General features: G+C 43.8%; 1 protein-coding gene across 1 annotated transcript in view; it reads right to left on the minus strand.

Moving 5' to 3' along the window:
• Positions 1-25,996, minus strand: part of RETREG1 (reticulophagy regulator 1) — a 111,159-nt gene extending 85,163 nt beyond the window's left edge. The window contains exon 1 of the mRNA XM_081131955.1: positions 25,592-25,996. Within this exon, the coding sequence (XP_080988081.1) occupies positions 25,592-25,890 (299 nt within the window). The 5' untranslated portion in view covers positions 25,891-25,996. The remainder of the gene's footprint in view (positions 1-25,591) is intronic.
• Positions 25,997-26,406: the final 410 nt, after the last annotated feature.

Raw genomic sequence — 26,406 nt, forward strand, 5'->3', positions numbered from 1 at the left:
AGGAAGGAGGAAGATAAAAGAGAGCTGGGAGATGGTCAAAGGAAGAAGAGATTAAGGAGACGGGCTCGGGGCAGATGAGGGAAGGTTCTTGAATGATATGTTAGGGCATTTGGTCTTAATACCAGTAGTAGAGAGAAAGCCAAAGGTATAGAGCAAGAAAATGAAATGATGGGTGATTTAGGAAAATGTGAGGGGGCAGCAGATAGGATGAGGTGAAATAGGAAAGCAGCATGGAATCCAGGACATGTTTGGCAAGAAGTAGTCAACATGAGATGCTGGTGAAGCCCCTTTACCAGAAGGCAGGCAACCCGAGTTGCAGCTTTCATTCTATTGTTAACTGTGTGTACAACATGGGCCAGGAGAATGAGTAGAGCAGGTCAAGCTTCTTAAATATTGGTCTGCAATTGCCACCAGGTTGACCATCTGGAAAGCTTTTTTAAATACAGATTCCCAGACCCCAGGCTCCTCTCTCTAGGTCCTGTGAAACCGGTGGTCTAACTACTAGTACTTACATTCAATCAATATTTATTTCTGGACTGCCTACCTGGCCAGGCTCTGTGCTACCAAAAGGGACTTCATGGACAACAAGAGCACAGAGAGGAGCAGGGATAGAAGTTAACCTATAATGCTAATACCTGTCTTTTTAGTGACGATAATTTTTCCTCCACCATGTGTCCACTGCTTACTCTATTTTTTGAGCCCAAATGTTTCTTTTAATCAAGGTTGTTTTTCAGTGTTTATTTTGGTTTTGGCCTATCTCTTCCCTATCAGTTTATAATTAATTTATGCTATTGTCTGTGTGCCAGGCCCCAATTCATATTGAAGTGGCAGCTTTCAAAATTTTTTATGATGACCCACAGTAAGAAATTCATTTGCATTTAAATATATACAAATAAAACCAAAGTTTCAAAAAATAATATTTATCCTTACTATCTGTAATACCATCTGATACTTTTCAATCAATTCTATTATATTTTTAAATGCTGACTATGACTCACTAAAGTGACTCAGGGCCCACAAGTGAGCTGTCACTCACAGTTTGAGTCACAGTGCATCAGAAGGAACCTGCAAATGTTTGATTAGTGTGTTTTATTGGAACAGCCTTCTTTTTAGAGTCCAGAAAAGCCCCAGGAGAGAGAGAAAGTTCCCTCAAGTGTAAAGGTCTTTAGAGCTAGCCAGGAATCCATTTAAGTATCTTTTTTTAAAAAAATCAAAGAAATGTAAAACCAACTGAAGCAGTGAAGGTCATCAGTTTTTCTCTTAGTGGAAGTTACAGTCTTCCAGGAATAGAAAAATTAGGTAACAACAGGACTTCAACCCACAGCCCTGGCTTCTAGAAGACCTAATTTGAAGAATATTGTCATGGCAACTCCAAAGAGCACTGGGGATGCCCTTGTGTGTTCTGGGCAAGGGTCTAGTTAGCAGCTTGGCTAAGGGTCTCACTGGTCATCAAGACTCCTCAGCCAGATGAGAAGACAACCCCAACAATTGCTTGGGATGGTAATGCCAAAAGTGCATAGGATCAATATTTTTTTCCTTTGTAAGTAAGCATCTTTGAATCCCAAGAATTAAGTATAGACATTTTTGAAAAATGAATCCCAAATATTAATAATCTGTATTTAGAAAAACCTACACATATTTGGTATTTTAATTATTTATACTAAGATGATTCGTCTCATGGCTCCAATTTAAAATATGTAGTTGTATAATTTAGATTTGTGATTTAAAATTAAAATCTTAGGAACATTCTAAGTTTAATTTATTCATTTTATAGGACTTGCCTAAGACTTGGGAGGGTTTGGGTTGTTAGACAAAGTCATATTTTAAAAACTTCTACTTCGGTGAATTTCAAACATATATGAAAAGAGAGACCAAGGTATAATAAACCAAGCCCCAACAATTCTCCATTAATGGCCAGTCTTGTTTTCTCTATATTCCCACCCACTAAGCTCCACCCCACCCCCACCCCAAGTTTATCCCAAACATCATATAATTTGCAAATATTGCTATTTATCTTCAAAGGAGAACTTCTTAACCTAACATCACCACTATCAAACCTTAAAAGTTTGTTTTAATTCTTTAGTGTCATCAGATATCCTGTCAACATTCATATTTCCCCATTATCTTTAGCGTGCACACATACACACGTGCACACACACACTAAAACACTGTTTGAAACAGGATCTGAAAAAGTCACACATTGAACTTGTGAGATGTGTGTTACAGGTTTCCTGCCATGTCTCTCTGTTTCTCTCTCTCTGCTTGAATATGTTTGTGGAAGAAACAGACTCATTTGTCCAGTAAAGTTTTCCAGAGTCTAAGAATCATTCATAGTATTCTTGTGATTTAGTTTAATATTTTCCTCTGTCCTTCTGCAGATTGTAAAAATTGGTAGATGGATCTAGAGGTTTGACCAGATTTAGGTTCTTTTTTTTTTTTTTTTTTTTCCTATAAAACTACAAGATAGGTGGTGGTGTGTATTTCCATCAGGAGGCACATACTGTCTGGGTGTCTGGAGTTTATATTTTTGTGATATTAGCAGCAACTGATGACTATTGATTCCTCAGGAGACACACAGGGTGTCAGCCCTTCATTCTTGCTTCAGGTGTTAGTTGAATCACATCTACACAGAGAAACTTCCCCTCACCAATGTTTAATTACCAAGAGAGATGATCTCATAGGAGAGACATTATTGATTATTTCTCTTTATTTACCAGCTCTAAAGATAATGGGGCAATTCCTTAGTATACTCTAAAGGTTACAAAGTTGGCTTTCTTCATTCCTTTCGTTTTTTTAAGTGTGATTATCAACATATTTGATATGCATCAGTCTGCTGCAGTACTGTCCCTACTAACCCTCACGTGTCCCGTCTTCGCTGGTGGGAACTTATTTAGGTTGGCTCCCAAGCCCCTTTGGTACCACCTTAGTAATTTTTTATAATGATGTACTTCAAGGGGGCAAAGAAAATATAAATTTTACAAATTCATTGAAAATGTTTAAAGGAGTATGGCTAAACTTTTTAATGAAATCAATCATCCACCAAAGACTATGTTGGAAATGGTTGTTAAAACCTGCTAGATTTATTAAACAAAATAGATTATGTTAGCTAAAATTGAAAACTTAAGAAGATCAGAGGTTTTGAATGTATGACCTTATTAGAAATTTATTTTTTAAAAAGTAGTTAGTCCTTTCCAACCAATCTTTTCTTTATATGAAAACTGTCTTACAGGACATCAAATCCCTGTCTGCCGGCCCTCGGTGACCTGATGCTGGCCCTCTGCAGCTCCACTCGGAGAAACGTACACTCATCTGATCCATGAATCCCTCAGTCAGCATCACCCGCCTCTACTGCAATGTGCCTCCTATCAGGAAGCTCAGCCTTTTCTTGCAGCATCCAATTTCCCGCAGTATCCTATTGTTATTGGGGGAAGGGGCAATTCTGTTTTCATCCTATAACGAGTGTCAGTTAGAGGCTGGACTAGCTGCAGAGAACACACTGAAGACAGATCCCAGCCTGCCCACTGGAGCTGGAAGCAGACAACTGTCCTTAACCCCAGTACTATTCAAAATGCTGTGGGAGCAGGGAAGGGAGCTAATAAATGCATAAGGAAGTCAGAGAAAACGCTCCAGAGAAGGTGGCACTTAAACTTTGACTTCCCAGAGAGGTCAGGCTTTGCCAGGTGGAAAGAGGAAAATGCATTCCAGGTTGGGGAACAGCAGAAGCAAAGGGAACTGCATGAGTGCCAGAAGCCTAGGACATAAGAGAGAGAAAGTCTGCCCTTGAACTGTGCCTTCCTCAACGCAGTGGCATGAGTTCTGCCTCTTAGAACCAAAATGTCACCAAATAAAAAAGGCTGATGTTTGGTGAGTGCCAGCACCGTTCTAAGAACTTTGTATGTATTCATTCATTTAATCCTTATAACAATCACATGGAGAAGACACTACCATTATCCCCATTTTACAGATGAGCAAAAAGAGGTCAGGAAATCTGCCCAAGACCCCAAGACCAGGGAGAGGTGTGACCAGGATGTGAATCCAGACAGCTTGGCTCTAAGCCAGCTCTCTTATCACTCTGCTAAATATATCCCAGTCACAAGTTATCACATGAAGATAGCTAGAAGGACTGTCGCCAGCTTGCAGGAGTGTGTCTACTTGGGTGTGCCAAACTCACTTAAGAGATTCTAGGAGCTGTCCTCAGAGACACCAAGCAGTCACCACCGGGGTTGTAGAAACTGGGGAATCCATTCAGGACAAGCATCCTGGTTCCCTCACCTCTTCCAGAGGTGTCCCACCCCTCCTCTGGTCAAATGCTCCCACAGGGCATCTGATCCCTACAGAGTGGGGAAACGAGGAGGGACCTTAAATCCCTTTGTTCTGGACTCCAGAGCTCTACTTATACAAGTATTTTTTAATTAACAATATTTATTTTTAGAGCAGTTTTAGGTTTATAGAAAAATTAAGCAGACGGTACAGAAAGTTCCCGTCTCCTCTGCCCTGAGGAGTTCCCCCAGTATTCCCATTTGCATCAGTGATACAACTGCGGTAACTGATGAGCCAATACTGATCTATTATAACTAAAGCCCACAGTTCTCATTAGGGTTCCCTCTTTGTATTGTAAATTCTATGGGTTTTGACAAATATATAAGGTCATGTATCCATCATTACAGCATCATACCGAGTATTTCCACTGTACACAGTTTATCTATTCACCTACTGAAGGACATCTTGGTTGCTTCTAATTTTTGACAATTATGAAGAAAATCTCTCTAAAAGTTTGTGTGCAGGATTTTGTGTGATCCTGTTTTCAACTCATTTGGGCACAGCCTCCTTTTTTTTTTTTCTTTAACAGCTCTATCAGCATGCTGGCTTATGTGAATCATGCAGTTAAAACCCCCAAGGATTCTATTTTTCAGATGCCATTTTTGAATCTAAGTATGTCCTATTAAATGTGTTCTGGTTTGATACAGCCCATCTTCACACCTACACACCTTAATGGTGGCATCAATCACATCTGTTCTCTTGTCCAGCTCCATGACACCCGCACATTTGGTACCTGCATGTCACTGGTCGTCATCCACACAGTTGATCAAAGAGACCCATCGGTACTGGGGTCCTGTCACTCCTCATTCCAGGGTGACCTAGATTTATGAACTGGCACTTTGTGAGTATGGGAGACAACCCAGTTTGCCACTATATTCTTTCCATAGTATTCCATCTTGTCCACAAAGACATACTACTGTATTGTTTAGGTAATGACATAAAAGTATGTACATGTTCAGTACAGATGCAACCATTAACCCTAACTACACAGCACACATCAGCAACAATGTAACTTTTTTTAATATTTCCACCCATGGTTGGCTGAATCCACAGATGTGGAGCCCATAGATGTGGAGGGCTGACTATGTATAAAATTATATGTATATGAGAATACCCATTCATCTTATGAAGGCATACTATATGGTTTAGCAACCACCTGAAAGGCAAAGTTCTGCAAATCACTACGTGTACTTTCTTTTAGCAAGTTGTGTCCGATTTCTACATCTCAGTGTGATGATTGCTTTGAAAAAATACTGCATTACTCAGCTGACCCAAGTTTAGCTTGTGATTATGACAGCCTGTGATGATTTCTAGATGTGTTGTGTAGCATCATTTCTGACTCATTTTTATATTGGATAAATCTGTCTATTTGCTTTTTTCTTATTGCTTTTTATTTCTTTTTCACTTTCTTCTCTTTCATTCTCTGGTTTGGCTACATTATTTTGAATTTTAATTTGGTTTTCAAGTAGCCAACTGCCACAACCCACTTGGTATTGCTGGGATGGTTTATTGGACTGATCTCTACTCTGTTATCTGGGTCAGTTAAAATATAAGACTCAATCCGTATGTTCAGAGACAAAGGAAACTATAAGAAAAACAGGTAGAGATCCAAAGAAAGGCTAAAAAACCATAAGGGTCAACCTTCTACTAGGGTAAAAAAATTTGAGGGGGCTGGGGAATCCCCAAATTATGTCCATTTTGGAAGGCACCGTAATTTTAAGTAGAAGATTTTCCTATCAAATCACGGGCTGTGACTAATATCAAATCAGTCTGTATTTGCTGCTCCTGAGCCATGTACATGAGAGCAGGGCACTCACCCCATGAAGACGCTCAAAAAGGAAAAGAACAGGTGGGGGCCAAACTGCTCTCCAGTGACTCATCACCTGAGCTTTCAGTGCAGGATCACTTAGGGCCACAGCTTTTCTTTGTCCCTTTACTGATTTTCGAGCACTCCATATGCACCCGAGGCCCTGGGGAGGCCTGCTCAGCTTGACACGGAGGAAGTCGCAGCACAGGGCCAGGCTGTCCAGGGCGCCAGGACAGGCACCGGGATGTGTGCACATTACGAAAAGGAGGTGACGGGACCAGAGGGACCTTCTGTGGAACTACTCAGCAGCTAAATGGAAATCTCTAAAAGAAAATTTTGAGTATTTGTGTATCCATTTGACAAGGAAAACCTAACTAAATTTTCCATTACTTCACGGTGGATTCCGCAAAGCCAAATTAAATGGCTCAACGGGTCCATTTTTTATAAAGCAAAGAAAAGGGTAGTTCACAAAAATAAACTTAAAAAAAACCTCCTTTGGTAATGTGGATGAAAAGGAGTTTATCCAGGTGTAAATACCTAACCCTCATTTCTGGGTAAAGTATAACCCACTTTGGACTATGAAGTGAATGGTGTCAACAGCTAAAATACACATTTTTTTTGTCTTCAGAGAAAGAAAATCTATGGCCAAAGCACTGAAACCCTCCATATTCTGGTGTGGGAATTAATCTGTAGGATTTACTACATAAATCTTTCAAAACAGATCCAAAAGGGAGATTTTGTTTCCCTTTACTGATCTATATGTAACCATAGACTTTACCTAGACAGAGTCCTGTATGTAGCTGGCATTATTTAATATTACAGAGGCTCTCATCATAAGAGAAGGGCCTCATAATGATTTATCCAACATTATTCAAAGTCCAGACAGTCACAATACCCTGGAAAATACCCTGTTATCTTCTTACGAGTTAGGCATACAGCAGCCATCTTCCTTATCATCACAAAATTCTGAATCTCAGCTGAAGTTCGCACTCCAAATTTTCCCTCGCCTTTTATGTAGATCCTGCAAAAACAGTGTCTGAAGATGCTGTGTGAAACTCAATTACGCACCAGTTAAGGCGGGGGAGCTCCCAAATAAACTACAACCCTCTGAATTGTAAAATGCACCCAAATTCCAGACCAGTTTAAACATATGTGTATGTTGGGGAAAGGGGGATTGTATTTCTTAAAAATCAACAAAATATACAGTTTTTCATAATCTGAAAAGATGAGCATAATCAAAATGGAGCAAGAAAAAGTAATGACTCAATTCATTACAAACAGGAGATAAAACTCAGAAGCCTTTTTTCCCTAGAGAAGTACTTCTTTAGCTATGATGACCAAAAGGGTGAATTAGAGGCAAGAGAGGAGAGACATACATATAAGGGAAGAAAAATAAAGAGATGAGCTTCCTCCTCCAGGGAGATAAGGGATTTGGGGAGACGCGCACAGGCAGGGAAACGCTGGGCGGTGGCCACCAGGAAGTGTCCTCTGCCGTGGAAGAGGGAGACAGGACGGCTCTGGCAGCAGCCGGTGGTGGTAATCCAGTGAATTCGGGGAATGTGCGCAGCTCAGCAAGGCACGGTGGCGACTTCACAAGACAGTGGGGAGGAGCAGCGGGAGCCTGCGTTCTTGTGCCCAGAGAGTGGGAGAAGCCAAGGGCACCACTGGAGTGGAATCAAGTCCACCTGAGGTCAAGGGAAAGGGAAATCGGCCTGCTCGACTCCTGCTTTGCATTGGAATTAGGAGAAAAAACAAGGGCAAATCAAGTCAGGAGCAGCAGGACAGGGCAATGGGTCCCTCACTCCGCCTAGTGTATCATATCCGCCCATCCACAGGGCAATGGGTCCCTCACTCCGCCTAGTGTATCATATCGTGCCTTCTATCCCAGTTGGTTGCTGCAGCTCAGGAGAAGGGAACTTCCAACCTCTGCAGCCCACTACAGCTGAGCTACCAGCAAGTTAAATATTAACTATAAGATTCACTCATAGAAACGAAATAGAAGAAGAAAGCACAGATCTGATCAAAGTCACACATTGCAACGTAGCAGGAGGGTAAGAGGGACAAATGGGAAGAAAGAGTGGACAGTAAAACCAGAATCACAGAGGAGAAAAAGAAAGAAATACGTGAAGGTCAGGAAGCCATTGTCATGAGGAGCCCGGTTGGTTTATTTGGGTTTTTATGCAAATGGCAATGAAATATAGTTTGAATTTCAGCCAAATCACAGCTGTGCAGAGAGGCCAGCCCAGCCATGAGACAAACCTCCACACCCTCCTCTCTGTGCCTCACTGTTTTCATCTGTAAAGTGAGGCTCTATCTAGGTAAGACCTTCCCCAAACTGGCTGACCACCACAGTTACTTGGGGGCCTTTTCTAAAAATACAGATTCCTGGGCCTTAGTCTGGACCTGGGGGATCAGAATCTTCAAAGGTGAGGTGCAGGAATCTACACGCTCACAGCCAGCTTTACCAACACTGGGCTGCAGTGAATGGTCTCTCAGGCCATTTCCAGTCAAACGCCCTGAGTCAGTCCATAAATAATAAGCCTAGAGCCCCGCACGTGACTGATCCAAATATCAAGCTGTACTTCGGGGCCTCTTCCTTCATAAATAAATACCTGCATATACTGGGTGCAAGACACACTGGCATGTGCTAAAGAGGTTTCTAAGAAGAACAGCTCTTGAGGGGCCGGGGGCATCAGAAACACACTAATGAGTTCAATGTACCTGGCCCTGTCCAGGGTCCCAAAAAGGAATTCAGCTCCCATGCAGTTCCAAACTGCTGGCACTGCCACAGCTGTGCATAATCCTCTGGTTGCTCCACCTTTCACTCTGAAAATCCCAGATTCAAGGAACTGGACTTCAGCCCCCATGCCCACTGTGGAGTCAGCTCCACCTTGGTTCTGTCCTGTGGGTGGGCCTGGCTCTCCAGCTCATCCCTACCCTGCTCCCTTGCCTCCTCTCCTCACGGGAAGCCTCTCTCAGGGCTCTGCCTCCCTAGTTCCAGGCAATCCCTTTCTAGGTGAGTGAATCTCAATCATACCCTAATTACCCACTGTTCAAGATCATAGCCACATACTCCTGGCCTCCTGGGCCTCCTGGACTCACCATTCCCTGTCAAGATTCTAGGCTCAGCAACAAGATTTCCTACAGCCCAGATCCTCCCACTCCCAGTCTGAGACCATGAAGTTCCAAAACTAGGACTGAGGCTTTTACATCCTTGAACCAAGTGTCTGGACTGAACTGCCAGCTCCAAGGTCTCCTTCTATGTCAAGGTTAATGAGCCCTGCAGTTGGCCCTGTCAGCTCCATGGAGCTGAGGACCCAGCCTGTCTCCTCCCAACTCCCTGCTACAAAGGCAGACGTTTCCTCAGGCTGCTACGCTCAGTGAACAAAGAGACCAACACAGAAATACCTGGACAAACCACTTAAGCTCAGAGAAACCATAATATCCTGGGTTATACCTATATCTATACTTAGATTTGGACAATAAATTATATGATATTGTGGTCATCCAAATAAAGATCCAAATGATCACATGACACAGAAAAGCAACTGTCTAATTTGTTTCAAATGTCCAACACATAAAATAGACCCAGCACTGAATTAGTAATTCTGTCACACCTGGGAGGGCCATTTATCTGAAGGCCAAATTCAAGTGTCCCTTATCAGGACACTGACGCTGTACTGACAGCAGGGCTGACCCAGGGTCCCCCGTTTATGAACACACCCCTCTGTCTAAGAACACAGGTGAAAAGCCTTCCCACAGCATGCCCTTGATATCAGGAACACCACACACACACACACACACACACAGGGGCACGGATGCACGCACAATACACCCACGTGCATATACTTGCTCACCTCCCTGAGCACTTATTTCTACTGTATTTCAGTCCAAGAAGCAATGCAGAGAGCTGAAATGTCTACAATCGCACAGAATAAGCACAAATAGATAAGAAAACTGGCAAAGAGGAAATAAACCAAAACAAAAAAAGATGACTCAATTCTGAGGTTAGCCCACAAGAATTCAGGCCATGAGTTGAGCTGCAAGAAAGCCACAAATTGGGTTCTGAGAAGACCCCTTCAGGCTAAGAACTTGGTGCTTCATCATGAGAATGCCCCTTTTACCCCAATAAGAGAAGACAAGCTAACAGAGATCATTCCCATATCTTCCTAATATGAAAATAATTGATCAATAAAACACAGCAAAGGAATAAGGGAAGCAGCGAATGTCACAGACATACCCCGAGCTCCCTTTGAGAGCCCAGAACCACAATCATGATCTGAACAATACCAGCCTGACTAGTTAAAAGTGTCTCTATGGGGGTGTCTGTTTGCTTTTCAGTCTTTCTATTGTTTGCCAAAAAGGAGCCGTAAATTAGGAAGGCAAGAGAAGTGATGATTGGAAGTGTTCCAGGAGGGAACAAAGCCACCTCCTCCCACAGAGTTTAGCACTCACATGGGTGTGCTGGAGGGGCTGCCTTTACCCAGCAGGTCTGTCCGTCCGCTCCCTCTGCGCGCCCACATGCGTAGTGAGCAGGGGTAGAAACAACCCTAACAACCTTATCTAATTAAACAAGGGAGACAAGGCCATCCCTTAGCACAGCCCTAACCAAGCTCTAACGGAAAACCTATGTCTCTCCTGATAATTCCACCTGAGATTTCCAGGCCCATATTAACTCTCCGAACAAGACAGACAACGCCCATGAAAAACAATGTGGGGGAGAAGAAAAGAATACATAATGAGAGATGACAGTTTCTCATTAAGTTCTCCAAGCAAGCGACTTAGCTCCTGTGTTTATAACATTTGCCATTAAGCACAAACAGTAAAGGAAAATGCCTCAGTTCAACCACAAACACAGTCAGCAAGGACTATGAGCCTGGAACAGGACAGGATCCACATTCCCATCATAAGCTTGCACTGCAATCAGATGAGAAGCCAATGAGGTAAAATTCAACAGTCTGGCAAAGGCACAGGAGTGAGTCAAGATACCAACCATCCCATGGACAACTGTCACACTCAGTGGCCACACATGCTGAAAACCAGTCTCCTTGGCAGGCTGCAATCAGATTAGAGCACCCCACTGCTTTCCCAGAGTAATGTGTTTCCTTTCATAGTACTCATCTTGATTTCTACTTGTACATTTATTTGTCTGTTCATTGTTTATCATTTCCTGACATGGCTCTTCACTGCTATAGACGTGTGGCAATCATAGGATCATAGCCTTAGGACATGCACCTGTTTGCACCAAGTAAGCTCCACACACATCAGAGATTCCATGGGCGACATTAGAACTAAAGTCGGCACTTACACAGAATCCACTGTCTTAGTCACACATGGCACTAATATACTAACATGCTGATCTTTCAGTTATATTTAGTGACATTATTAAAAGTGAAATTTTAATGGAAATGACCAATTTCCACTTTGATGAATGAAAGCTAGTCTTCATTAATATTAGTGAATTAAATAAAAACAGAAAAGCAATTTTTAAATCACATTTTCCATTTCCACCGGATTATATTTTTAAAATGTATTCTAATAAACTTAGAACTTGAGCCAAAAGTGAAATTGTATTGTTAAGTATCTTTAAATATTTAGATATCATTTTTAAAAAGTTAAGAGTTTAATGTACCATTTTGCATAAACTATGATAATAAACTGGTTAAAGTCCCTCACTAAGACTTTCTGATATTATTATATACAACATAACAATACAAGTTGTTTTGAATTTATCCAGAAGGTTTTGGGAAGTTAAATTTAAAAGCTGAACTAAGAAAATATATATCCATTCCTAAAAAGGTGAATAGAAAGACAGACAGAGGAAGGAAGGAAGGAAGGAAGGAAGGAAGGAAGGAAGGAAGGAAGGAAGGAAGGAGGGAGGGAGGGAGGGAGGGAGGGAGGGAGGGAGGGAGGGAGGGAGGGAGGGAGGGAGGGAGGGAGGGAGGGGAAAGAAAGAAAGAAGAAAGAAAGAAAGAAAGAAAGAAAGAAAGAAAGAAAGAAAGAAAGAAAGAAAGAAAGAAAGAAAGAAAGAAAGAAAGAAAGAAGGAAGGAAAGGAAGGAAGGAAGGAAGGAAGGAAGGAAGGAAGGAAGGAAGGAAGGAAGGAAGGAAGGAAGGAAGGAAGGAAGGAAGGAAGGAAGAAAGAAAGAGAGGTTTCCATAACACAGTCACTATCCCAGGATATACCCATGGAGGGTTCAGGGACACCACCACAGGAGGAAGACCACATAATGCCCCTCCTTCAGCTCATAAGCCCTTTCTTCCACATATAAAGATAGTTGGGGAGAGTGAGCAATTCATGAGCAACTGAGCCCCAGACGAGAGGCCATGAGGCCGTCTTCTGACCCGCAGTGAAAGTCCCCTCTCGGGGATCCAGTGATGTGCAGTCTCCTGCACCATGGTCCCTAAACTCTACTGTTCTAATGGGCCTCTCTAGTCCTGACTCCTACGTTTTGTTTTATTTCCCATGAAAGCCTGAATTTTTTAAACACAGAGTGCATGCCTGGTTTTTGTTTGTGAACACCCCGTATTATGTGTACCAGCTACAGGACAGCTTGATGAGAAGAGGTCAGCAGTTATTGTAAAGAGGTTTTATCAACAACAAAAAAAGCCCGTTAAGTTGTAGTTGGTAGCCAACATGACTACTGAAGTGCCGTGTCCGTTTGAACTAGTCCTGGGGTTGTTTAAAAAAAAAAGTATCAATTTGTAGTTCAGGAATATATAAAAATGTTTCCTTTCAATAGGAAAAAAATGTTCAAGTGACAAGAATTTCTCCCTATGAAAGGTTCCAGGATCGAGTTATCCTCATCATTTAAATAAAGGTGGTATTACCACTAGCTGGAGGTCAAATGTCTTGTTTCAGGCCATTACAACTGAGAGGGAGACAAGTCTTCAAATGTCTCCTTTTGTCCAAAGCAACTTTAAACAAACTTCAGCTCCACTGATGGGGTAAGGGAGAGGGTGCAGTCTAAAGCACACAGCTGGGAGCTTATGAGGGTCCCAGCAAATTGTGGGGAGATCTGTCCATATACACGCTCCAGACTCTCAAGACCCCCAGAGACATGGCTGGAGTAATGCAGTACATTTTCCACAGTGACCTGAAAACTCGGATCAGCGATCCTGGCACCAAGGAACATTATTTTTTGCCGTCCTCAGTTTCATCATGCTGTTTCAACACTCAGCAGCATGCCATTTTAAAAAGGGGTCAGGAGGCTCTGAGATGGGTCACGTTGTCGCCAGCTCACTGTGGGGACTTGGGCCTCAGTTTCTTCATCTATAAAATGAGGTGGTGATGAAGCTGGAGCACGAGCCCTACCTTTTGTTCAGCATACAGATGCCGTCTTTTGAAAGGGTTTAGTGGCTAACAAAACAACCTACTTTACTAGGTCAGAGCTAGTGTAACTTGATCATAGAAATAAGTATCTCCCATCAGCTGTTAGAAATACAGAAAAACAGCTTAGTACCTTCAAAGTCCTAGGGAGCTTGGGGTCTTAGAGGATTTTAATAGATTCAGTCTATGGTTCTTTGGCTGAAATCTGCTACTCTGGATGCTACACAGATTTGGCAAAACACAAGCAAAAGTACCAGGGTGCTTTTCAGAAGCTGACCAGCAGAAAGTGGCACCTATGTGGTCTTAAGCTCCCAACCAAACCTAAAATGTAAATAGCAGTGACACTCTTCAATTCAACACATCCTTGTTGCATCCTGGTCCATAACAAGGTAGGATATTTGTTTTGAACATGTGCAAACAAGGTCAAGGCATGATTCTATCCACCTTTTGGTTCATTTTGGTTCAGCCCATTCTAGGATTATATATGTTCCTGCAAAACAGGCTGACGCCCACCCTTCAGGGCATGACTCAGCAAGCCCACAGCACCCAGCCAGGGCAGCTTCCCCGAACAACTGCAGGGGGCGCCACACAGGCTACGCTCTGTGTGAGTACCACCTGGAGGCACACAGAAGGCCTGTGTTCAAGTCCACAGGGATACAATGGACCACAAAGTCCATATGCAGCTTTTATATGGCAAATGTTGAGTCCTAGAAGTATGAAAGCCATAAAGGAATGCTTTAAGCTTGCCCTGAAGCGCTCAAGCACCAGCCATAATAATTCAGCACTCTGGCCAATTCCCTGCTTACCTAAATACCAGCAATCAGAAATCTATAGCAGGACCAGCTACCGATCATCTGCAAGAGATGAGAAAGGCCCTGGAAAGGCGTCCAACTGCTCAAAGGCAACACTGAAAGCAAGAAAGGAGACAGGGAGGAAATGCTTCAAAATTCTAGGGGAAAATTATTTCCAACCCAGAATTCTAAACCAAGCCAAACTAGCAATCAGCTGAAAGGGAAGGATAAAGATATTTTCTGTACACAAGTTCTCAAAACATGCATTTCCTTTGTACTTTCTCAGAGCCGGAGAATGTGCTCGCTCAATACAGAAGAGTTCACCAAGAAAGAGTCCAGTAACAGAGGAAAAACAAATAGAAATGAGAGACTCAGAAGAAACATAAGAAAGCCTTACACCATCATGACTATTTTTAAGGAGAAGCAAAGGGGGCCTCCCCCTCGAGGCTGCTGACTTCTCCTGACCCTGTTTTCCACATGGGCTGAGCAGTGGAGGCACTGGCACAGGAGAGGAGGAACCCGACAACAGATGCGGATGTCCTAAGAGGACAAGCAGGCCCAGGGGACAAACACACTGGACCAGCACAGAGGGTGAGAACTCCTAGAGGGGGGACTCCAAGAAAAAGGAAAAAAGAGAGAAACTCAGCTGTCAGCCTAATACCTTGACCTTTTATCGAAAGGAGTTTTCCAGAAGTGTTGGAGAGTTAAAAAGGTCAAATAGAAAAAAATGCTAAGAGTAACAGCAAAATGAAGTTGTACAAGCAAGGTACTGTGTGAATGCGGCGTTCTTCTCAGTTCATGTATGAACAATGCTTACCCGTGATAATGACAAACGATTAAACCCTAAATTGTGACATCATTGTAGGAGATAGAGGAGGGGCAGTGTGTATATGAACTGGGGTGAGAGGGGAAAAAATAATGTCTCGGATTGCTCAATCAAGAAATGACATTTAAGCCCGGCCGGGCGTGGCTCAAGGCTTGAGCGTCGACCTAGGATCCAGGCGATCGGGGTTCGATTCCCGGTCAGGGCACATGCCCGGTTGCGGGCTAGATCAATGACCCTCTCATCATTGATGTTTCTATCTCTCTCTCCCTCTCCTTTCCTCTCTCTGAAATCAATAAAGATATATTTAAAAAAAAAAAAAAAAGAAATGACATTTAAAAAAGACTGTAACTACGTATAGTGACAGATATTGACTTATTGTGATCATTTTGCAATATATCTAAATATCAAATCATTATATTGTATACCTAAAAAATGTTATGTCAATTATACCTCAAAAAATTTTTAAATAAATTATAAATGTAAAAAAAAAAGGAAATGGCATTTTAAGGACATTATTAGAAAATCCTTGAGAGCTAAAAGCAGAAAATTAACAATAATTGCTCTGAGAAACAGAACTGGGAGTCAACATGACCTTTTATCTGGAGAGAAAGAGCCATCCTCCAGTCAAAAGGGCAAACACAAAAGGCAACTGAAACATGATGAAGCTGGAGCACTTGACAACTCAGAGAGATGCACTTGGGTTTTGGTAATTGTCGCTGGAAAATGGAAAACAAAGGTGATGGAATGGAGCTGTGGTTGGTGCTGAAATTTTACTTGGAAAAATAAATTTTTTTTCCGAAAGTGGATAAGAGACAACCAGCTATGTGGGAGGCAGCTGATGTTTTAATTGAGAAGTGAATTCACTCTATCCTGTGGGAGACAAAGGGAAAAAGCCATTTGACATCACTCTCATCTTATGCTGCAACCTCCTCCTGCAGTAGACTAGTCGATGGGGAAACACGAACAGGAGCCTGGCTAGAATCCCAGCTCTGCCACATGCTGTCATCTTGGAACCAGAGACTTAAAAGCCTTGAGCCTCACCATTCCCCTCTGCAAAATGGGACAATGACCACTTGCTAGGTGGTATGAGAGATAAATAAGATAATAACTATGCCAAGTGCCCCAAAGCAGGAGCCAATAATGGCCATTGTTAAAATCAATGATCACTGCAGGTATCACCAAGTGAAATCACATAAGGCCACAGAAAGCGTGCCCCCAAATTTGTCAAAAGAACACCAGCTTGTTAAACAGCAGCCAAACCAGTGTATCCAGAAACCCAGGTGGCCTGCATGGCCACAACTTGGGCATCATCCAAGTTCATCTTTCCAGTGAAAGGTTTGCTCAGTGTCTGGGCAAGGATAGGAGGCTGGCTGGTCCATGGGCGGCCCCAGCTCCTTCTCTCAGTTCTAAGATTCCGTCCAGAGCATGCAAACGGCCACACGTCACCCAGTGTGCTTTTGCTTAGGTAGTGCTGCCTTCATCCCTAAGAGAAAAATATTGCCTTCCCAAATAAACTGAAATGAGCAGAGAAAAAAGCACTGTAGAAATTCTCTCTGAAGAATCTTTGAAAACACTTAAGAGTTTTATGCTGCTAACAGCACATCTGTAAAGAGATGTGGATACCACAGGCACTTTTGAGCTTATTTCTGCAGCAAAGGGGAAATTTCCTGTGAACAGTTACTGCTAATGAATATAGCATAGAGGTGACCACAATACTAAATTTAGCACTATTCCATGAAATAAAATTTAAAAAAAATGCAGCTTAAAAAAAAAAGGTCTATGAGGACAAAGATGAAAATACAGGGACTTGATAAAAATGTATTCACTGTAGAAACGGCCAGATATAAATAAGGCCAGGAAAATGTCATCCAGCGTTTCCCCCCAGTTCCTTGTGATTTCCTGCTGTCCTTCCCATGAAAGGCACAGCCAGCCTCGTCCTCTCTCAGCCTCCTCAATCTCAGTAGGTACTCTTTCTCCTCCGGGGAGAAATTAGTCACTGTCGGACCATGACTCCTGGCCACAAAATCATCCAGTCCTCCCGAGTTTCCCTGCAGAGCCTCCCCCGAGTCCACCGCCTCTTTCCCATCCTCACCACCTCCACTTACTGGTCTCCAGCCCTGGGCTCTTGCTCCCCTAATCATCCAGGGGGTCAATGGAAAGCCAACACTGAGAGTCCAGCACCACCACTGCAGCAAAACAGTACCTCCTTGTCGCTCCCTGTCCCCTGTCCCTGCTTTAGTTATCTCCGTAGCATCCAATGCTCCTAGCATTTTGTATATTTGTTTAGTGTCTTTTTCTACCATTTCTACCACTAGAATATAAGCTCTGAGAGAACAGGGATCTTATTACTATTTATATCTCTGGCACTAGAACAGTGTTGGTATATAGTAGACACTCAATAAGTAATAGTTGACTTTTTTAATGGAGGCCTTGAAAGGGAGTAATATAATGGTATTTATATTAGGGTAATAGAGACTGCTTATTTGATATAGTCCAAATTCCTTAGCGCAGTCCAACAGTAACCTCTTTATAAACTGGTTCCAATGTTTCTCTTTCCAACCTCACCTCTGGGTATTCCCCCTAGCACATTAAACCACCCTCCTCCCTTCCCCCATCTCTTCCTCTCCCTTCCTCTCCCCTCCTCCTCTCTCTCCTCTCTCTTCTCTCTCTCTCTCATTCTCTCTCTATATGTATCTATATAAATGACTAGGAGTGCTACTGTGTACCCTGTTCAGGCTTCCATGAATTAACTGAGCACCTAGTACATAACAGCTACTCAGTATGCATTAGTTGTCTTCTACTTCTTACGCACTGATCATCCTGTCTCCTCCCCAACCCCCAGGACCCCTCATTCGATACCAAGGCAATCCTATTGGCTCTTCTTGGCCCGTGTGTGACAATTTAGTGCTCACAGCATACCTCTGCACTGGAATGATTTGCTTACTAATCTGCTTCTCTCATCACTGTATCCCAGCAGCTAGTAATAACGGCACACCTCATTTACTTGTACTCATTTGGATCAATCAGGCAGCTTGAAAACATTCATGCACAACAGGAGGGGGGACAAACAGGGCAGCACAGAGAAGCTGAGGTGAAGTAATTACTCAGAGAGCAAGAAACATAAAACTGTGCAAAATCGCTAAGATGACCTTTGCAGTTATCACGTGAGCAAGGAAAACCTGATGGAGTTCTAGAATGAGTGTTAATTGTTCTAGATTAACAGCCCCATTACTTAGGCCCTCAACCAGCAGCTCCTGGATCTGAGGTCTGACAGAAGAGCCTTACCTGGGAGCTCGTGAAAGAGCCTCTCTGTCTAATGATGACCACGTGGGGCCGCCACTCCAGAAACGCCTGCTGAAAGCTGGGTATAAACATGCCCATCACTACCTTCCGTGAACTGAAGCCTTTCTACAGCGCAAGAGCATTCGTTCCTAAACTAGCCCCGCCCTACTCAGGCCAGGGGAATATCCTCTAGTGTAATTCAGTTCACTAAACCTTTTGAACATCTACAATGTTTCAGCTCCCATGCTGGCTCCAGGCACCCAAGAATAGTAATTTATATTCTCCCCTCTCCAGAATGTTCCCCCAGCGTGAGGCAGGTGAGTCGCCCATGCTGACAGCATCCAGTGCTCATCCCCTTGATTCCTGAGGTTGTCCTACCTGGAAAACCCTGTTAACCTGACTTTTACAATTACACCTTCTTTTTAAACCTATACAATAAACCACAAAGAGCTTTCCAACTATTCCAACCCCTGCCCTGATCTCCACTATTCCTAAACTGTAGAGCCCTAGAGATTGTGACATACAATTTATAACTATGGTATAGTGTTTCAATCAATTCACTGAAGCAGCCACATCTCATAAACCAGAGAAGTAAGCTTTCAAAGAGAACCTCAGTCCTTGGGCTTCTGGTCTACCTCCTGGGCCTAGCACCACATGGGCCAGAAGCAGAGAGACACTGCTCCACAGCTGCTGACTGCCCAGGGGGAGCAGAGAGAAGGCAAGGAACACGGGCTGGACTAACAGGCTGAAAAAAATCCCTCTTAACACAGAAGTAACCTCTCCCAACATAATTATTCTCACTCTAGACGGGTCTGATTCAGTATGCAGTTCTGTAATCCTGAAAAATGTAACGCCTAGTTGTTGGTTCCCATAAGCTGTCTCCTCTTATTCTTTAGAGTGACAGAGTAAAATACTCTGCATTTGTAGAAAGAGGGTGTGGCTTCACGACCCAGCCCCATGACTATGGTCTAGGACTGTGCTACCCAATACAGCCAAATGTGGCTATTTAAATTTAAGTTTAAATTAAATAAAATTAAAGATACAGTTCCTGAGTCACACTAGCCATATTTCATGTGCTCAGAAGCCAAATACTGGACAGTGTAAATATAAAATATTTCTATCACTGCAAATATTCTACTGAACAGCACAGGTCGAAGTCATCTGTGATGACTGAATTAACTTATATTGTCTTAGTTTCTCCTTACATAAAAAGGGAGTGATACCTGCCCCACTGGGTTGCTGCGAGATTTAAATGAGGTGCTAAATGTGAGCATACTCAGTAACTGTAGTCTGACAAACTAGACCTGTATATACACAGGTATATACACAAATCTAGATTAATAAGAGTCTAGCATTCGTCAACAGTAGCAGCTGTCAGAGGGAGTTACTAGCAATTAGAATAAAGAAATTCTATCTCAGGCTGCTGACTAAAAGGATGCTGCCTAGGAGGAGGTGGGGAAGCACACACTGGTCAGAACATCTCAGGAATGCTGCCCTCAAGGAGGAATACAGATAAACTTAAGGATGTCTAGAAGAGTCTGGAAAACAGTGAGCTGGAGCCTAGTGTCTTCCAGCTGAGGAGAAGACTCAGCAGGAACGGAGAACAGAATGAATCTTGAAACAGACAAAGGGCTGTGCTGGGGAGGGGGCCTGGGTCTTGGGCAGCTGCAGAGATAATCAAGCAGTAGACTTAACTTAGTGCCAGGAAAATATTTGCTACTTAGCGTTGTCCAGCAATGGGAATGCTGCCTTACGGAGAAGAGAGCTAGGACCCCGGAAAGTGCTCAAATGTAGTCAGTGCTTCTCAAACTGGAGCATGTATTGAGTCACCTGGGGAGCTGGAGAAAACTCAGATGTTTTGGCCCCATGTCTAGGGATTCTGGTCCTGTAGGTGTCGCATGGAGCCCATAATCTGCATCTATAACACATGCCCAGGTGATGCCCATGATGCTGCCAGTCAGAGCTCGCTCATTGAGGGCACTGCTATAACAAGCTGGAGGAGCCATCAGTGATGGTATAGAGGGGCCCTTGACACCAAGTATGAGTTGGACACTGCAACCTTCCAAACCAACTCTAGAGGACAGCACCCCAAGGATTCCCAATGGGTCCTGGGCATTCCAGACTGCACAGGTGCCCAGACTGAGATATCACAAAGGTCATAGTACCCAAGGTCTCCTGCCCCTGTACGGTCACCTCAGGCAAATCACTTTCTTGCAGTTTCACTAATCACGCAAATGGAGGGTAACGTTGCCATACAATGCCAGATGCTCTAAGGAAGAAGCCAATGCATAGACTCTTCTGTAGGCCAAGCCTCCAACTGTGGGTTCAATACTAAATCAATCAGGCCACTTTCTAGGCTGCAGAGACAGAGTGCCCCAAGAGGGAGGCTGCATTGGAAGGCATCCAGTTCCAGAACTATGACCAGCCAGGAGACTGAGAATAGGGGCATTTTGCTCCATCCCTTGCCTGTCCAAGGCAGCCGTCATGTGGCCATACACATGAGTCAGAGCTTGCCACTCCTCTGACCAAAAACACACATATCCCACAAAGACTTCTGCCTGAATTTTTTTCAGTAACTTTATTCATGATAGCCAACCCTGAAAACAGCCCAAATGAACACCAACTGGCAAATGGGTAAACAAATCGTGGCATATCCCTGAAGGGGTATACGAGTCAACAATAAAAAGGAACCAATAAGTGATATGCACAACAGGGTGAATGTCCAAACTTTATGCTGAGTAAACAAAGCCAGACACAAAAGACATCATAATATATGGTATCATTTCTATGAAACTTTAGGGAAGACAAATGGAATCTAGAGTGATGGAAAGCAGATCAGTCCCCAGGGGTGAATGACGGGAAAGGGACTCAGAGAAATCTTTTGGAGTGATGGAATGAATGGTCTAGATCTTGGTTGCCTTTGTTACACAGGTGTGACAACTGACTGTACACTTAAGAGTCTGTGCACTGTATTCACAGTATAATGCAAACAGTTAATTTGTTAAAAACAAAACCAAATGGGCATTTTGTGTTTCACTGGGTACATTCTATTTTATGTTGTGTTTACCAATGGGTGTCACTAGTTGCCTCTGGGAGGAAACCGGTTAGCCAGGGACAGGCAGGGGAAAGAGATCTTCAAACTCTTTAGCCTTTTGTACTTTTAACTTTTGAACTATGAGGCGGTATTAGCTATTTTTTAAAATAAATAAAATTTTAAATTAAGAGAAAGAATTTTAAAACATGTCCCTCATTGGTAGAATAAGGGAGACACAGCCCTCAGAGTATTAAGTGTTACCCAATCTATGTGGAAACCCTGTTCTTGAGGCAAACACTGTATGTGATCTGTATTTTATCAAACTCTTCTGAGCTCTGAGTGAATACCATTTTCTTAGCATTACTTAATATTTTCCATAAAATACACAGATAATAGATAAGAAAGCATACACACACAGCTTTAAAACAATTATACCTTGCCCACCATGTAACCACTGTCCAAGTCAGAAAATACAACACTTACTGCATCCCAGAACCTTCCATATGTCCTTCTGTGACCACACCTTTTCACTCCCCCCAGGGACAACCACTGTCTTGATTTCAGGGATAAGAATGTCTTTCTTATCTCCTATGTGTATATCCCTAATCTATTGATTAAGTTTGCACATTTTGAAACTTTAAAAAAAACACTGAATCATTTTGCACATATTACTGTGTGCTTCTTCTGGCCAAAATCATATTTGTAAAACTCATCTGTGCTGCTGCCTAGGGCTGTAGTTTATTTTCATTGTTATATAGGATTTTATGGTAGGACTAAAAGGACCACAATTTACTTACCCATTAAAATATTCATAGATAAGTTAATGAGGCAATTTTTGGTACCCATCACCTAAAGAAAAAACAAGTCCATACAATAATAGGACATTTGAGGCAACCATTGCCCTCAAATGTGTCTCTAAAACACCCAGCTAGTCTCATCTTCCCCACTTTTCTCTACCAATCCATGTGCCATTACATCAGTTTGGTATACTGATTGAAATATCAGGTATAATTCCTTAGGGCTAGAAGGCTGTTGACCATGCACTAGATCTACCCAAAACATTCCTGCCCATCAAGATCTGGTCCAAGCATGATCTCCTCATGAAGACCCCACAGTCTCTTCTGTCCACAATGCTCCCACTACCCTGAAAATGCATCAGAATAACCTATCCTTTCTTTGACTTTTCTAACACACTTGCTTAATGCAGTCTTGAGTTATAACCATTTGTTACGGCCACATCTCAACATTGGTTCTTAGAGTGCACAGTACTAAAATCTTGCAGATAATGGGCAGGTAATAAATGTTAGAGCTTTTGAACTCAAACCCAAAATCCTGAAAGCTACTGCTGGTACCAGGTAATAAATTATTCAAAAATATAGGTTTAAAAAGTTAATTTCCACAAAAATGAAATAACACCAATGAAAGTAAAAACATCATCACTATTTGGGGCACATACCTGGGTTGCAGGTTTGATCCCCAGCCCTGGTCGAGGCACATGTGAGAGGCAACCAATCAATGTATCTCTCTCACATCAATGTTTCTCTCTCTCCCTCCCTCCCTTCCACTCTCTCTAAAAAAAACAACAATGGAAAAACATATCCTCAGGTGAGGATTAAAAAAAGATTTGGGTTCCTCATATTTCTAACACTGATGTCTTTGTTTTTCTCGTAAGAAATACAGAGCTTTAGAGTGACTGGGACACAGAATGTTAGAACATCATCATTTAAGATCACTTGATAAGAAGTATGCTATTTAAAGAAAATCATGTCCTCAAAAAGTGTTTAACCCCAGAAACAACAAAGGGGAAAAAAGTCCAAAATTTAAGTGCAATTAATAAATGAGTCAGAAATTCCAATTAACAAATATTTCAGAATTTAAAAAGCAGTACTATTATTTTTCTGTCAAAGAAAATATATGCATGGAATGTAGACACTGCAAACAGGAAAGAAATAAAACAGATAATCAGAAAGATATAAATGAGTTGAAGGCCTGGTCATTGTTTGCCTCTCCACAGAACTCAAAAAAACAAATGGATAGAAGATGTCACTCCTGAATAATACAAAATATGTCTTCCATTATTTTATGTAAAAATCATTCTTTTCAATAAGGGTTAAGAATACACCATAGAAAAAAAAGTTTGCAACTCATATTACAGAAATTAGGCTAAGGTTCTTAATATAAAAAGAGTTCCTAGAAGTCAATAGGAAAAAGCCCAATGGCTCAACTAGAAATATGGATATAAGTTACTTATAAACAGATAATGCAAAGAAAAGATAATTATAATGACCCTTGAACATAGGAAAAAATGCTCAACCCCAGAGAAATAAAAATTAAGACGATAAAGGGATACCTTTTTTCACGTATCTGATTTGCAAGATCAAAAAGTTTCTTAAACTGCTGTTGGCAAGGGTATAGAAAAACAAGAAGTCATACACATTGCCAGCTGAAGTATAAATTGGTAGAACTCCAAGGAAGCCTAATAATGTAGTGATATCAATCCAAATTACAAGTGCACATTCCCTCTAACCCAACAATTCTACTTCTGATGATTTATCCTACAGAAATACTTGCATATATGCAAAACAAGGCATGTACAATGCCATAAACTGTAACACTGAGATAGCAAAAGTTTGGAAACAACCTTAGTCCGTCAGTAGGACACAGATTAAATAATTTGTGACATCCTTACAGTGGAATCCCATGCAGCTGAAACAAGGAAGAGATCATCAAGATACACCAAGAAGGATAGCACAGGCAGTATTCTACCACTTGGGTAGAATACTGTGTATTTGCTGAAATACGCACTATCTGGAAAGAAACAAGGAAACTGGTAACATCGGTTGCCTCTGAGAGGAAACCAGGTAGTCAGAGACAGGCATAGCAAAGAGATTTTCAAAATGTTTATCCTTTTGTACCTTTAAACTTTTGAACTGTGAGGCTATTAGCTATTTTTTAAAATAAATAAAATTTTAAAATAAGATAATTTTAAAAATATGACCCACATTGGTAAAACGAGGTAGATACAGCCTTAAGATGACTGAACTGTTGCCCCATCTAGCATAACACAGCATATTCTCCTCATCTGAGTGCTCACATAACCACATAACAGGAGAGATAAATTTGGAATAAACCCGAGAAACGTAGATAGCTAAGAGATCCAGAGTAAATTCACATTCAGGGGCCCTGATAAGATACAGCAAGTTTTTAGAGAAAACCAGGACTAACTAGCACAGATCTGCAAAAAAACAACTTTGAGTTGCTCCATTAACCTAGAAAATGGCAGGCTATGTATGTATGTCTTGTGCATTTATTTCTCAACTTTAAGGTTAAAAAGTCTATGTCCTATAACCAGGTATCTGTTGCCTAAACTCTCTTGCTTCATCTGGACGGGTGTGGGTCATGCTTGTTATGAAGACAGGGTGGCAGACAAAGAAGGCTTTTCTCCACCCTCCATCAGACTGGGAGCAAATAACAGGGCAGTCCCTCAAGGAAGGAGCCAGGCACTTCCCCTGTCCTTACCGTGAAGGGCCCTATACCGAGGACAAGCCTGTTGGTCAGGGGCTTGTCATAGCCATTCCCATGTGTTCTCTCTGTACCTCACCTAAAAATATGACTGTTTTCCACACCGTGCACACCTGGGACAGGGGGTGTACATAATCTACCAGGCTGCCTCCTGTTTTCTCATCAGGGAGTCACGACAGTAAACCCAGCCCTCCAGGGAACGGAAAAACAAATCATTCAGGGCCCATCTCAGGCGGCTGATGAAGGGGCGCAGCCTCGAGCTTGTACCTGAGCTGGTCCAGATGTCTGCTGGGGGTGTAAGGACGAACACAAGTCCAAGCACGATCGCTCGGGCATGCTTTGGGGGCGCAGGTAGAAACCTGCGAGTTTCAGAAAGCACAAGCCCAGGTTTCCGAGCACGCTGGGCACACCTGTGGGTGCAGGTGCAGGTGGGTCAGCAGCCACCTCGCCTGCGAGACGGGCTACACACCGGGCGGATGACACTTGTTTACGGGCAGCGCGTCTGGCGGGGAGCGGGCGCGGGTGTCTACCTGCTCAGAAAGGTGACCAAGGGAGTGGGGCAGAGCCGGCACTTATTCTGCCGTGTCCAGCGCGCACCCCCCCACACGGGCGCCCCAAGGTCACCTGCCCTCCTGGACGTCCCCCACACAAACAGCCCCAGCCCTGGTCCCGAGATCTCACCAGAACAGCAGGTTGGCTCCCACGAAGCCGAGCACGGTGCGCAGCGGCCTCTCCCAGCTCAGCAGCTCTTCGGCGCGGCAGCCCAGCCACAGCACCGGCTCCCCCAGCAGCCAGCTCACCGCGATGGCCACCCCGCCGGCGGCCTCGTCCACCTGCCGCCCCGCGGCCGCCGCCGCCCCTGCCCCCAGCGCTGCGCCCCCCTGCTCCTCGCGGGGGGCCCGGGGCGGCGGCTCCTGCTCCCCGGCAGCCCGGGCCGGGCATCCGTCCTCGGCGCGATCCGCGGGCGCGGGGCTCGCCATCTTCCGCGGCGCTTCCAGGCGGGGACGGGCGCGCGCGCGGCCGCGCCTGGGTGTCGGCGCCGAGAGGGCGGCGGGTCCGGGCGCGGGGCGCGCACCGCGGGGCGCCGGCGCTGGGTGCCTTGTGACGTCAGCCCGGCCGCGGCGGGGGCGCCTCTCGGGGGAAGTGGGTGCGGCCAAGTTCGCGCCGGGGCGGGGCGGGGCGGCGGGCGCCGAGGGGCTGGGCGGCCTCCCCTGCGCCCCGGGAGCGAGCTGCGCGGGGTCGCGGGGACCAAGGGAGCGTGACCCCCTTTTCCCTTCCAGCTGCGGAGGGGGCGAAGGAGAGGACCCCTCGCGGTTACCAACCTAAAAGGGAGTCGGGGCTGCGGGCAGAATCAATTGCACAGCTTCACTTTCTCAGGGCGGGGCCCGGCCCGCCCATCCCGCAGCCTCGGGGGGCGGCGGGGGCGCGGCTTCGGCCCCAGCGCCCCCCGCCCGGCGTGCTCGCGGGGCCAGCCCGCCGACCGCCGCGGGAGTCTG

This window comes from Miniopterus schreibersii (assembly GCF_964146895.1).
Source record: "Miniopterus schreibersii genome assembly, chromosome: 3".
Classification (NCBI taxonomy): domain Eukaryota; kingdom Metazoa; phylum Chordata; class Mammalia; order Chiroptera; family Miniopteridae; genus Miniopterus; species Miniopterus schreibersii.